Source organism: Physeter macrocephalus, chromosome 8, assembly GCF_002837175.3.
Source record: "Physeter macrocephalus isolate SW-GA chromosome 8, ASM283717v5, whole genome shotgun sequence".
Classification (NCBI taxonomy): domain Eukaryota; kingdom Metazoa; phylum Chordata; class Mammalia; order Artiodactyla; family Physeteridae; genus Physeter; species Physeter macrocephalus.
In genome coordinates, this window is record NC_041221.1 from 15,476,342 (window position 1) to 15,489,167 (window position 12,826).

Sequence of the window (12,826 nt, forward strand, 5' to 3'; positions counted from 1 at the left end):
ATATATATATCTATATATATATATATATATATCTCTATATATATATTTTTTTTTTTTTTTTTTGCGGTACGCGGGCCTCTCACTGTTGTGGCCTCTCCCGTTGCGGAGCACAGGCTCCGGACGCGCAGGCTCAGCGGCCATGGCTCACGGGCCTAGCCGCTCCGCGGCATGTGGGATCTTCCCAGCCCGGGGCACAAACCCGTGTCCCCTGCATCGGCAGGCGGACTCTCAACCACTGTGCCACCAGGGAAGCCCCCTGCCCATATTAATCAGTAAATTTCAAACACAAATCAAGTGTAAATTTCAATGCTGTTATTTTTGGAGTTTATTAAAACGGTATTAAATGTCATTTGCAAGAAAAAAGTTTGAGAAATTAGCCCATTACCCAGAACTTTATATGTCATGGCAGAAAATATATCTTTCACATTTAAAAACAATTGTATTTTATTTGGATGAAAACATAGTATATACCTATACAGGGCTGAATTGTCCTAATTATCCAAGGGCTGAGAAAAAGAGTTCTGCTTTGTGTGAGCCGAGCACCTCTGCCTTCTCTGTTTCTGCAGGACGCTGGCAGCCAGCAGGTCGGGTTTCTGCTGGGCAGCTGTGGCGTCGCCCTGGCCCTGACCACGGACGCTTGTCAGAAAGGCCTGCCCAAGGCCCAGACCGGAGAGGTGGCGGCCTTCAAAGGTGGGCCTGTGGGCGGGCAGCGTGCGGCCCAGCTGTCTGCTAAACCGGGCCCTTGGGCGTCCTTTCCTGTCACTGACCGAAAGAGACGGAAGGGCCTTCAGGAAAAGCGAGGCCACGTTCGAGGCCTTGGGGAATCTTGCTCCTCGCCTGGGTCAGGGTCTAGACCTGTGCTGTCCAGCTTGGGGGCCACTGGCCGTCAGACCTAAGTTCATAAAGGTTCAGCGAGGCGAGGCTCCTCAGCTGTCAGCAGCTCGGGCTGCATGTTGGGCGGCAGAGGCGCCGTTGCGGGGAGCAGAGACTTCTGACCCTCGCCTCTGCCGTGTCCCTGTCTGTGCCCTCACAGGTTGGCCCCCCCTCACATGGCTGGTGATCGACGGGAAGCACCTGACTAAGCCCCCCAAGGACTGGCACCCATCGGCACAGGACGCGGGGGCCGGAACCGCCTACATCGAGGTAGCAACCTCGTCTGGCGAGGCTGAAACAGACCCCCGTGTTCAGGGCTTGTTTCCCGAGTGTAGCTGCTGCTGCTTAGATCACAGGCGACAGCTTCTGTGCTTTGCCTTCACCCCAGAAAGATGAGGTGTCCTGTGGAAACTCACTCAGATCCTCCCCTGGGGACCAGCCTGCGTGCCCTGTCGCCCTCGGTACCTGCCCAGGGTGACCCGACTTCAGCTGAGGGTGTCACCTCGAGGGCCTGGGTGTGAAGTGCTCTCCATTTGAACCGATGGTTGGTGAAGGGGGACGGCCTCCAGAGACATCGCCTAACGAGCTTGTGCTTTTGCAATCTTTCAGTATAAAACCAGCAAAGAAGGCAGCACCGTGGGGGTCGCGGTGTCCCACGCATCCCTGCTGGCACAGTGCCAGGCTCTGACGCAGGCATGCGGCTACTCAGAAGGTGAGGGCGTGGGGCGGCTCTCCGGCCGGGCACAAGGCACCTGGATGCTGTCCGCGTAGCATCTGCTGTTTAATGCAGGTCGCGCGGCTCGCGAGCTCGGGGCCTCTGCTCTCCTGGACAGGTGGAGTTTGGACATTGGCGTTACAGAGCGTGAAACCCACTCACTACCCATTGGTCTGTGCCCAGTGGGCTGGTTCAAGCTGTGCCGTAGCTGAGGGGCAGCGCATTTTGCGTTTTCTTATCAGGACACACTTTTTCTTACTGTTTTCTGTGGCTGGCTTTGGCTTAAGCTGTCACACACTCGGATGTACCAGTGGAATTTTTGTGGTCAGGGCTTGTCTCTTGGCAATGTACAGGCAGCTCCCCCTTTACTGTGAAATATCAGCTATGCAACGTAGAGAACTTTACTTCTTTCCACTAAAATACTGGAATTGAACAAAACTAGGAAGTAAATTGAGTGGTATGTGTAAAATCTGAAATATCAGTGTTTAGAAGCAAGGGCTAGCTGAGGGCACCGGGCAAGACTTCGGTGGACATTTGGAAAAGGATTTTAGGTGTGTTCAAGGGCCTACGTAATTTTTAAAAAATTCTATCAAATCAGGTCCCCTGGTTTTCTTTTTCTTCAGATCCGGTGCTAACCGTACATGTATCACCTGTAATTTGGGCTCTTTAGCCAACAAGAGAACGTGTGTACAGTATTCTTATCAGAATGCAGCAGCATTTCCTGGCACACAAACGAAACTTCCTATTCACTGTTGGGTATTTCTTCTGTGGGTGCACCTGGCAGCCCCAGGCTCTGTCCTCTGCCCGAGCTCTGAGCTCAGGGCTGTGCTGGGAAGTGGCCCTGGGACCCCAGCTACTGCTGTGCCCTACAGCACGCTTGGCACAGCCTCTGGGAGAGAGAGTGGGCAGGAGGGAGGGAACAGCTCTGAAGGGAAGTGACACGGGGAACCTGTGACGTTTCCCGGGGCTGCAGGATGACGTGAGAAGTGGGGGTGTGCGGGCGTAGGGTTGAGAGGTGAGAGGCCCGCCACCGTCCTTCGTCTCCGCGTCCAAGCCTGCAGCCTCTGGAGTGTATGCTGCTCCCTGTGTTTCCAGATAGTGACCAGCAGATTCTCCGTTTTAATCCACAGTTGTATATGACCTTCTACTTTTATGTTTTTCCAGTAATTTAAATAACCAAGTAACTTGATAACCAAGATTTTTGATTGATTGGTGCATGGCATTTGGGAGTGCTGTGTATCTTTCCTAAAACTCTTATTTATGTTGATGATGTAATCATCTCAGGGTTTCTCTGAAAATGCACATGACTTGTGAGGAGGGTCACTCCTCACAAGTCATGGTTAAACACGTGGTTTAACCATCTTTGTCCTCTTTCAGCTGAAACATTAACAAATGTGCTGGATTTCAAAAGGGAAGCCGGCCTGTGGCATGGAGTGTTAACAGTGAGTGCTGTATCTAAACGACCTGACTGTTAGAGGGAGGGTTGCTAACGTTTCACGTCCGTGGGTGACACCAAACCCTATTATAGCTGATGGAGTAACCCTTAGTCGTGTTGGTGTGAACAGTGTCTCTGGACTGAGCTGTCCTGTGAGCAGAGCTCTGATGCTCTCTGTGCCTTTCCTGGCGGGACTCGTGCCCAGCCCCGACCGCTCGTCTCTTTGCAGAGTGTCATGAACAGGATGCACGTGGTCAGCATCCCATACGCGCTGATGAAGGCGAACCCACTCTCCTGGATTCAGAAAGTGTGTGCGTATAAAGGTAACGGGCGTAGCACCATCTCTCGAGTCATCCTTCATTAGAGAAGTCTCTTTGAATTCATATTTGGCGATTAAGAAAAAATAAAGCAGCATGCAGAACGGCAGGCGTGTGTGGGCCGGGGCCAGGCTCCCCTACAGCCGTGGTGGGTCGGAGTCGACGGCGCTGGGGAGCTGGGGGGTCGTGGAGGACAGCTCTTTTCTGCAAGGGCCATAGCCTCCTAACTTTATTCTCTCACAGAAATGCTCCTAATTCTTAGTTCTTGAGGTGGTTTTGATTTGAAGTTAGGGCTCTTCAAGCCACCAGCAGCAAAGCTGTTTACTCAAAACGGCTTATGACCCAGAGTGAGGGGGCTGCCCGTGGGGCCCCGCCCGCCCTGCTGTCCACCTGTGGTCAGTCGGTGCTTCCCCAGCACGGCCACACCTGCGTGGTCTGAGCGTCCCTCTGGCTCTGCTTCGGTAGAGCTCGGGGGCACCTTTAGTCACCCCCGAGGGGGACTCGGGTTTTCTTCGCACTGACTTGTCCTGGGTGGCCGTGTGCTTGCCGACTGCCCTGATGATGGTGCCAGTTACCGATGTGGACGTGGGCCGTGCTCTGCGGCGTGTTGGGCGCTGTCTCTGTTTACCCTAACGGAGGAGAACCAAGGTCCGGTGGGGCGTTTGGCGGGTGCCTCAGCTGGTGAGAGCAGGGCCGGGAATGAGGCCCAGCCCGTCTGTTCACATCGGGGCCTCCCCGCAGCCCCACGTCCCCGGGGCCCTCAGCACAGGGCAGGCCCAGCCTCGCGGCTGTGGGAGGGGCAGCTCGAGAGGGAGGGGTGGGTGTGGGGAGGGCAGAGAGGCTCCGAGAGAGAATCAGTTGCCTGCGAGCGAGCTAGGTGATTTCTGGGGAGGCCGGGCGGGGAGGCCGGGCGGCAGGGAGCGCGTGGCTTGCTCTGTGCGCACGCGCCCCTGACGCACGCGCGTCCCCGCCCCCCCGCAGCCCGGGCCGCGCTGGTGAAGTCCCGCGACATGCACTGGTCGCTCTTGGCTCAGCGAGGTCGGGGGGACGTCAGCCTCAGCTCCCTGCGCCTGCTGATCGTGGCCGACGGTGCGAACCCGTGTGAGTACCGCCTGCCCCGCCCCGCAGGCCGGCCGCCGGGGTCAAGGCTGAGCCGGAACGTGTTGGGGGCGGCGCGGACATGGGTGCGCCTCCTGCTCCGTGACTCGGGGTCCCGTGGTGACTCAGGGTGCGTCTCAGACCTGTTTGTCAGGCCTCTCCGTTTAAGGTGGTTCTGACACAGTGGACGGGAGGTCCGTGCCTGAGCGGGTCTGACCAGAGTGTAGATACAGCCAGAGCCCGGTTCAGGCTCCCACCCTGTGGCCTGCGCCCCACTGCACTGGCTTGGCCTCTGCGCGTTCCCGGCCACCCCGCGTCCTCCCGGGCTCTGTGCCCCGATCTCTGCTCGGGGCCTGAGTGTAGCTGCTTGTGGTCCGGGGCCTGCCCGGGGTGTCCTGCGGAGCCTTGGTTGACCTTTGGTGGGGTTTCCAGGCAGCACAGAACCCAGGGGGCGGGGGGGGGGTAGTTTTCTCACTGCTTTAACACCTGTGTGTCACTGTTCATGCACTGAATCCGCCCTGGACCAGAGGCTGCCTGTCATCTAATCCCCTGTCCAGCTGTGGCCCCGACACTCGAGGGCACCCTACCTACTTTCCAGCACCCCAAAGCCTCTCGCCGCCATGCACCCCGAACCCCAAGGGCCCCGCCGTCCTGCCTCCAAAGCACCAGGAGCTGCCGGCCTCTCTGAGCCTCCACTGCGGTGCACCCATCGAGCCACCAGGAGCCCCTCCTGGGGCTGCTGCCCCCCAGACCCCAGATCCCGCCACTCCGTAGCTCCAAGCCCTCTGGACGGTCTTGTGTGTCCTCTGCTGGACACAAGGACCCGTGACCAGGTCCCCTCCTTCCCTGGAGCCTCGCAGTGCAGAGGGTGCAGGTCGTGGTGCAGCCCCGGGGCCCCAGTGGGTGCGGGGCTGTGCTGACTCAGGCCCTGAGCGGGCAGCACCCAGCCTCCTAGGAGCTGAGTTTTCGTGGCCCGGTGACTCTGGCGGAGAAGCAGGGGCAGAGAGCTGGGCTGTGCCCGCAGGAGAGGCACGGCAGGGCCGCCTGGCAGAGGCTGCAGCTCCGAGGCACGCCCAGGAGAGGGCGCGCACGTGGCCGGGGCCTCATGTGGTGGAAGGTTCGGCTGCGGCTCCGTTAGTGCCCTGGGTCACCTCCTCCTTGGCAGAGCTGCCAGGAGGCGGGTGAGGCCGTGGGTTAGACCTCAGAGACAATGCGGGGCTGATAGTTGGCTTCTTGTTTGCTGGCGATTTGAGAACGCGCCCCGTTTTTCATGGAAAGAGCCCCACCCCCTCCCCATGAGACTTTGACTGTGAGGGGAAGGGGTGCAGACTCCAGGCCCGGCACCGGGCGTCCCCCACGCCGCGTGCCCGTCGGCCTTGCACTCAACTCTTGCGTCCACTCTGTTTCACGCAGGGTCCATATCCTCCTGTGATGCGTTCCTCAACGTCTTCCAAGCCAGAGGGCTGAGGCCGGAGGTGATCTGTCCCTGCGCCAGTTCCCCGGAGGCGCTCACGGTGGCCATCCGCAGGTAGACCATCCTGTTGATGCTTAGTTCTTCCTTGTTCAGCCAAATTACCTGTGGTAGCAAATTTGGTTGATCTGTTCCTGAGCAGGAGAAATGGAGAGCAGAGCCCAGCCCTGGGCCCGTTTCCCAGGTGTGTTGGTGTTGTAATGCGGCAGCCCCAGGTGCCACGTCCAGCAGCCTGTGTTGGCCGCACGTCCCACACTGGCCTGGTTTGCGGCGCAAGTTCGATAGCGGCTCCCTGGGTCGCGATCTCTGGATTCTTGCAGCACGCAGATTGGTTTTCCCGAATGCCCCTCAGATCAGGAAGGCCGTGTGTCCCGCAGTAAACACTGCAGCCAGGACTCGCCCCTGTTCCATGGCAGGGTGGCCGGCGGCCAGTGCACATCAGCTGTGGACGGGGGTCTGTGCCCGCGGGACCCTTGACCTCCCAGTGACGCCCCTGGCCCCACCGCCCCCAGGCTGCGCTCTCTGGGCTCATCCATGTCGCTCCCCAGGCCCCCGCAGGAGTGCCCCTCAGCTCACCTTCCTGCCCGGGCCGTCCGTGCCGCCCTGAGCGCCGTCCTCGGTAGAGGGCAGTGTCCTCGCAACTGAGGGTGACTTAGTGTTCATTTTCCACCCTCAGCTCAAATTAACCTCAGCTGTGGTCTTGTGTTATGTCTGTGTACCTATAAATAGTAGTGTAAGAGATCGTATGATTTGAGTCGTAATTAGCGTTAAAAACAGCATCTTTATTCCCTACAGACCACAAGGTGCTCTTCGTTCCTTGTCCTATGGTGGTTTCTTGTGCTCAGCAGAGCAGTGTTTTCCCACTGGGGAAGATAGGACATTTGTTTCTTAGCCTCCTGGTTCCTGCTGCTGCGGAGCTAATCAGGCCCAAACTTGGCGTTGCAAACAGCAGCAGCGACTTTTTCTCCGCCGTCAGGAGCTGGGAGGGGCTGCTCCGGCAGCTCTGTGGCAGTTCCAGTTCGCTGGTCCCGGGCTGGCCAGGGCTAGGTGTGGCGGCCCTCCGCCCTTCCTGCGGAGCGGTCTGCGGCTCCTTCCCCTGGGTTGGCGCTTGCAGGCTGGCTCCTCCCAGGAAGCGTGTCGCTCTGCTCGCCCGCTGCTCGGGGCACCCCCGCAGAGGAGCGCGTGGGGTGTCGCGTCGTGCAGACCAGTGGGGACACACGCTGCCCCCCGAGGTCCTGCAGCCAACGTCCCCACAGCCGACACGGACGGGCACCTGGCTGCTCATCGTCCTGTCGGCCGGGGGCCGTGGTCCCACGCCCACGGGCTCTGTCCCCTCGTCAGTTGATCGGTTTTGTTTCCAGGCCGCCTGACCTGGGGGGCCCTCCTCCAAGAAGAGCTGTGCTGTCGATGAGCTGCCTCAGTCACGGGGTGATCAGACTGGACGCGGAAGAGAAGCTCTCGGTCCTGACGGTTCAGGACGTCGGTCAGGTGATGCCTGGAGGTGAGGTCACAGCTGGGGATGGTCTTGTCCTGCAGCCGGTGGCAGCAAAGGCTCCGGAGCACGCGAGCACCAGAGGGCTTCAGATGATTCCCCGTGTGAACTGGGATTTTAATTTGTAACATATTTTTTGCTTTTTGCCTCCCTTTGTATCACGTTAAAGTTGTGCTAAAATACGGGGTGTGTCTATGGCCTGTGAACCGGACTCTGGTTCCCCACCGTTGGGGAAGTAGTGCCAGAGCTTGGGTTCTGGGTGCTCACTGCGCGCCAGGCAGTCGTCACGCCTCTCCCGATGCCAGGCGTCAACCTCAGGCCCCTGGACGTCTGCAGGTAACCCGGTGATGAGACTGTCTCTACATCCTGACAAGGGCCTGTTAGGGGAGCAGTGTGGCCCTGAAGGTTCCCAGGGATCCCTGAGCTCCCAGAAAGGCCCCGGGCCTGGATGACGCATGCGTCGTGGGGTGTCTGTGCTGCCGTGGCAGCCAGCGAGCGCAGGAAGGTGACGGCGCTGCGTCCTGCAGCTCCCCCGCAGGCGCGAGCACGTGCGGGACGCCGTGCAGGGTCATGGGGGAGGGTTAAGAGCAGAGCCTGGCCCGGGAGGTCCTGTGGCATTGTGAGTTGGGGAGCGCCCCTCACCGCGGTGACCCCGCGGCTGCTCCAGCTTCCCTCCTCCCCGTGCTGGCCCTTCTGGGCTCCGGGCAGCTGGCTGACCCACCTGGTCACCGCCGGAGAGCGGCCGTATCTCTGTGTCAGTCACCCCATCCGCTGCTTCCCAGGGTACAGGGCCTGCGTGGGCAGGGCATGAGCCGCCCGTGCTCGGGGACAGGCTGGGAACCAGCGGGAGGGCCACGGGCCGCGGTCTGGGCATGTGCGTGTGCCAGAGGTCAGACACGTAGAACACGGCTGGACGTTTGAGTTTGTTTCTAGTTCCACTTTTTTAGAAGCGTGAGTTGTGTTTTTTCCATGCATAAGTCTACCAAAAATAAGGACTCAGCAGTTCTGTAGAGGCAGGAACTCCAGCATAAACATTTTATGAGGGGTAAGGAGCAGGGTCTTTCTGATTTTTAGTTGTTATGTGGCGAGCACAGTAATTCTTTAAAAGATGGTGAAATATTATAATAGCTGATTGTTTTGATTGAAAGTATAAGGACTTTCGTTTTATTCTTAAACTTGGACCAGGTTCTGTGTGTGTGCACCTGCTCCCTCGGGCACGTGTGTGCTCCCTCGGGTGTGTGCGTGTGTGTGTGTGTGTGTGTGTGTGCGCGTGCACGTGCTCCCCTGGGTGTGTGTGTGTGCGCATGCACGTACACGCTCCCTCAGGTGTGTGTGTGTCTGTTGCCGGGACCGTTGCAGGTCTGACTGAGTCGGTGAGGACCTGGGGGGTCTTGTTTTCGGCAGGTGCGCAGCCTTCTGTGTGTCAGCCCCAGGGTTGTGTTACCATGGCATGCCTGGGTTGTCCCTTTTGGTCTGGTTGTGGCGTGGGCGGGGTCTCTGTTGTATTAGAACACAGGCGAGTGCACGGATCTGGGGGGAAACGCACGCACAGCAGCGCCACCCTCCGCTGCCTGCCCTCCTGAGGCTCTGGGCCACAGGCGGCCGCGTCGGCGGGCGTGCTGCTTGGTGAAGACAGAAGGGGGTCATGGGGCTGTGGGAGGGGCCCACACTCGGGTGGGGTCGTCAGGCCTGCTGTGGGAGCCAGCCCGAAAAGGCAGACATGTGAGCGGATGGCACCTCCCATCTCCTGCGGGTTCAGGAGGGCGGTGCCGGCGGGGGACGACAGAGCCTGTGTGACTGGGAGCGTTTCTGTCACCTTCACGTACCGCGTGTGGAGCACGCAGGCTTGTGGCCAGAGGGGTGTGAGTGTCCAAGCCTGGAGCACACAAACCGTTCGTGTCCACCCTGCAGAGACCAAGCCCGCGGGTCTCTGGGGATGACCCATTTCAGTGTCCTCTTTGTTCGTGCCCCTGAGGGTTGTTTTCTCTCTTTAGCTAACATGTGTGTTGTGAAGGTGGAGGGGACCCCTTACCTCTGTAAAACCGATGAAGTTGGAGAAATCTGCGTCAACTCCAGCGCGACGGCGACAGCATACTATGGGCTGCTCGGGATCACAAAGAACACCTTTGAGGTCCGCGCCTGGTCCCTACCTTTGTGCTGAAGTCGAGTCCGCAGCTGCTGAGGGGTGGGAGGGGACAGTGCGGCTCTCGGCAGTGCCCGCTCTGGCAGGCCAGCCCTACGTGGGCTCCTCGTGGCCCTGACGGATCCAAGTTGGCCCAGGGAAGCCGGCCTCTGGGCTGGAGCTGTGGGGCCGTCAGGAGAGTCCAGTGAGTGCCCCCCAGGCCCCAGGCCGGGACGGGACAGGCCGGGAGGGGGAGCACGGGCTGTGGAGGCCAGGAGCCTCCTGGGGGGGGTGGGTCTCGCCAGACGGCAGGGACTCTGGCCCTGTTGGGAGCCCCTTCCCCTCCAGGGAGACGCGGTGATGCCCATCTGAGGAGCCACGCCCGGCGTGGGCAGCGCATGTCGGGCCCTCCCGCCCGCCTGCCGCTCGCTTGATCCCTGTGGACCATGCCTGACCTTGTCCTCTCCACTCTGTGCAGACTGTCCCAGTCACGGCAGGGGGCGTGCCCATCTCCGACAGACCTTTCACCAGGACGGGGCTGCTGGGCTTCATCGGGCCTGTGAGTATGTCCTGCTGGCAGACCTGGGCCTGCAGATGGGCTCAGAGCTGGGGAGGGGTGCTGCTCTGCATCCCCTGTGCACAGGACCCCCCCGACAGAGCCCTGGCCTCCAGAACGTCACTGGGGCCGAGCTGGGGAGCCCTGTCTGTAGCGCAGGAACATCAAGTCCTTAACAGACTTCACCCTCAGCTGTATTCCCATCTCTGACCTTTCCGGTGCTGACTCCTGCCCTGGGTGCCCCCTCACCCCCCCCCCCCACAAAGCCCACCAGGCTTAGGGCCCCTTCACCCCTAGTGGCCCCTGCCCGGGTCTCCCTGTCACCGTGGGCAGGGGGCCCGCTGGCCCTGTCTGTGAGTTACTTGGTCTCTGAGCTGTCGGGTCTCTGTAGCAGGGCCTGAGCCACAGGGCCTGCCCACGTGTCCGGGGCCCGACCAGCATCCTTGCCTTCAGGATAACCTGGTCTTCGTCGTGGGCAAGCTGGACGGGCTGATGGTGGTGGGGGTCCGCAGACACAACGCGGACGACATCGTGGCCACTGCACTGGCCGTGGAGCCCATGAAGTTTGTCTACAGAGGCAGGTGATGCGCTGCGGGTCCCCTTGCCGTGCCTTTAGGTTCCTTCTCTAGTTAACCTTCGAGAGGTCTCCTGCAGTGGAAGGAAAGCCCAGTGATTTGAATACACAAACCCTAAAAATTCCTGTTCATCAGAGGAACTTCCCAAAGGACAGGATGACACTTGCAGCGAGGACGCCAGAGTTGGAGTCCTCACCGTCCCCAGAGCTCAGGGCTCCTCAGAGGATGAGATCCAGACCTCGACCTGGGCACGGAGACTGGGCCCAGACACCGCACGGGGCACAGTGTGTGTGAGGGCGAGGGCACCTGGGCAGCTGCCCGAGAACCTTGGGAGCGCAGGCCAGAGCGCAGGGCGCCCTTTTGCCTGAAATCACCCGAGGCCATTGTCTCCTGGGATGGAGTCAGTTCGCCTTCTGTGAATGTGTTAGGCAGTCACTTTACAGATTCTCATGTCCATAGAGCACATAAGGGGGCCCCTGGCCTGGGCCCCGGGCGGCTGGGGCGGGGAGGGGGCGCCCTGTCCAGCTTGTCCAGCTCCGAGCTCTTTGTCCTGGAGGAGGCGGTCCCTTCTCCTAGTTGGGCCAGTCAGCCACTGCATTTCTTCACTGTATTCTTGTCAAGGTAGTGCTTTCGTTACTCAAGCTAGGGTGCCTGTGAGCCTGGCTGGAGCCGTCCTTTGAATATACCTTAAAGAAACGATCAGGGAATTCTGCCAGTGGTAGGTCAGCATGGTCTGCCGGCCCTTCCCCGGGTCAGGATGACGGCCGCGTATAAGCAATCGGGAGAAACCAGCAGGGCGGGCAGGCCTGGTGGGTGTGTGCAGCCTGGAGCCGGCGCGCACAGGACTCACAGCAGAGACCGGAGACACCGTCAGTGCAAGTGTCCACCGAGGGGACGCCGGGGTAGCCCACGCCTGCTCCTGGGTGCGTTAGGGAGCCTCGCGTGGCCACCGACACCTGATGGCACCTGGAGGTGACGCTGGCCCAGCGACTAGCGGGGGTGCAGGGTGGTCGCACCCGCGGATGGAGAGGTGGCCTACCTCCGTCCACCAGGGAGGAGCTGTGCACTGGATGAGGTCACGGCATCCCGACAGGACAGTGTTTAGCAGATGTGGAGTAAATGTAAGGCAGAGGCGGCTGTAGAGTGAGCTGATAAGCTGGAAAGCCAGATAAAGAAATTTCTCCAGAAGTCAAGAAATAGAAAGTTTAAAAGAAAAATTAAGAGGGAAGTGGAGCAAGAAGGGCCGGCATCCTGAGAGCAGACTCAGGGTGGGGGGGTGCATGTCTGGACCCTGAGGAAGGGGGCCTGTGGGGTGGGCCTCCAGCCAGGATGCGTCAGACTCCCCGGCAGAGGGGCTGGAGCGAGAGGATGACAGTGCAGTAACGTTTTAAGTTTTTCAGAGGAACTTTTAACCTAGATTTTATATTCATCCCGAGATGTCACTTAATTGTGCAGTTGCAGTAAAAGTATTCTTGGGTACGTAAGGTTCAGAAGTTCTGTCACAAAAAGACCATGTTTGTGAAAACACTTTTGGGTGAGGTACTAAGAGAAACAAGATGTGTGAAAGTAAGGAAATGTTAATACTGGGTAAAGTTTGTTGCATTAAAGAGGGTGGGTGCACACGTGTGTGTGTGCGTGCGTGCCTGTGTGCACGTGCCTGTGCGCGCAGCGGCCAAAGGAGCAAGCCAGAGAAGGTAGGTCTGTGAGGGCCCAGAGCTAGCTTGGCAGCCATGCCAGCAGGATGGGCGTGATGGGGAGACAGATGCTTGTCTCATAAAGAAAAAGAGAATCCACTCAAAGTCCAAAGGAAGAAAAAGGCAACACAGAGAAAAGGAGAACATGTTGAACTTCTTCGATAAGACACGAGGAAGAAGACCACTGACGTCAGTCACAGACAGGAGCAAAGTGATGAGTGGTGAGAGATTTCACCTGGACTAAGAAATAGATAATTAACAGAACTTCTAGGCAGAGATTTTTGCATAAAGAAGTACGTCACATAGATTAACATTGCAATTAAGGAAAACGTTCTTTTACAACGTGTGCCTGGTTGTTTGCTGTGCACTGAAGTCCTCTCTGTTTTGTGAATCGAAACTTATTTCATCCACGTTGGAGGAGGTCCGTGGCTGCTTCCCTTTAAATTCTGTTGGACAGGGCTTCCTTGGTGGCGCAGCA

At 58.9% G+C, this 12,826-nt stretch overlaps 1 protein-coding gene across 6 annotated transcripts in view; it reads left to right on the plus strand.

Annotated features, from left to right (window-relative positions):
• The window catches only part of DIP2A (disco interacting protein 2 homolog A), a 70,909-nt gene that overhangs the window by 30,030 nt on the left and 28,053 nt on the right, over positions 1 to 12,826 (plus strand). For all 6 annotated transcript variants that reach the window (XR_003680851.2, XM_055086494.1, XM_028492769.2 and 3 more), the window contains 11 exons: positions 567 to 690; positions 1,034 to 1,143; positions 1,483 to 1,585; positions 2,966 to 3,030; positions 3,253 to 3,346; positions 4,322 to 4,441; positions 5,852 to 5,966; positions 7,271 to 7,410; positions 9,396 to 9,532; positions 10,002 to 10,082; positions 10,533 to 10,660. Coding sequence is in view for 5 of the 6 variants with exons in the window: in XM_055086494.1 (XP_054942469.1) it covers positions 567 to 690; positions 1,034 to 1,143; positions 1,483 to 1,585; positions 2,966 to 3,030; positions 3,253 to 3,346; positions 4,322 to 4,441; positions 5,852 to 5,966; positions 7,271 to 7,410; positions 9,396 to 9,532; positions 10,002 to 10,082; positions 10,533 to 10,660 (1,217 nt within the window). In the remaining variant the exon portion in view is untranslated. The remainder of the gene's footprint in view (positions 1 to 566; positions 691 to 1,033; positions 1,144 to 1,482; positions 1,586 to 2,965; positions 3,031 to 3,252; positions 3,347 to 4,321; positions 4,442 to 5,851; positions 5,967 to 7,270; positions 7,411 to 9,395; positions 9,533 to 10,001; positions 10,083 to 10,532; positions 10,661 to 12,826) is intronic.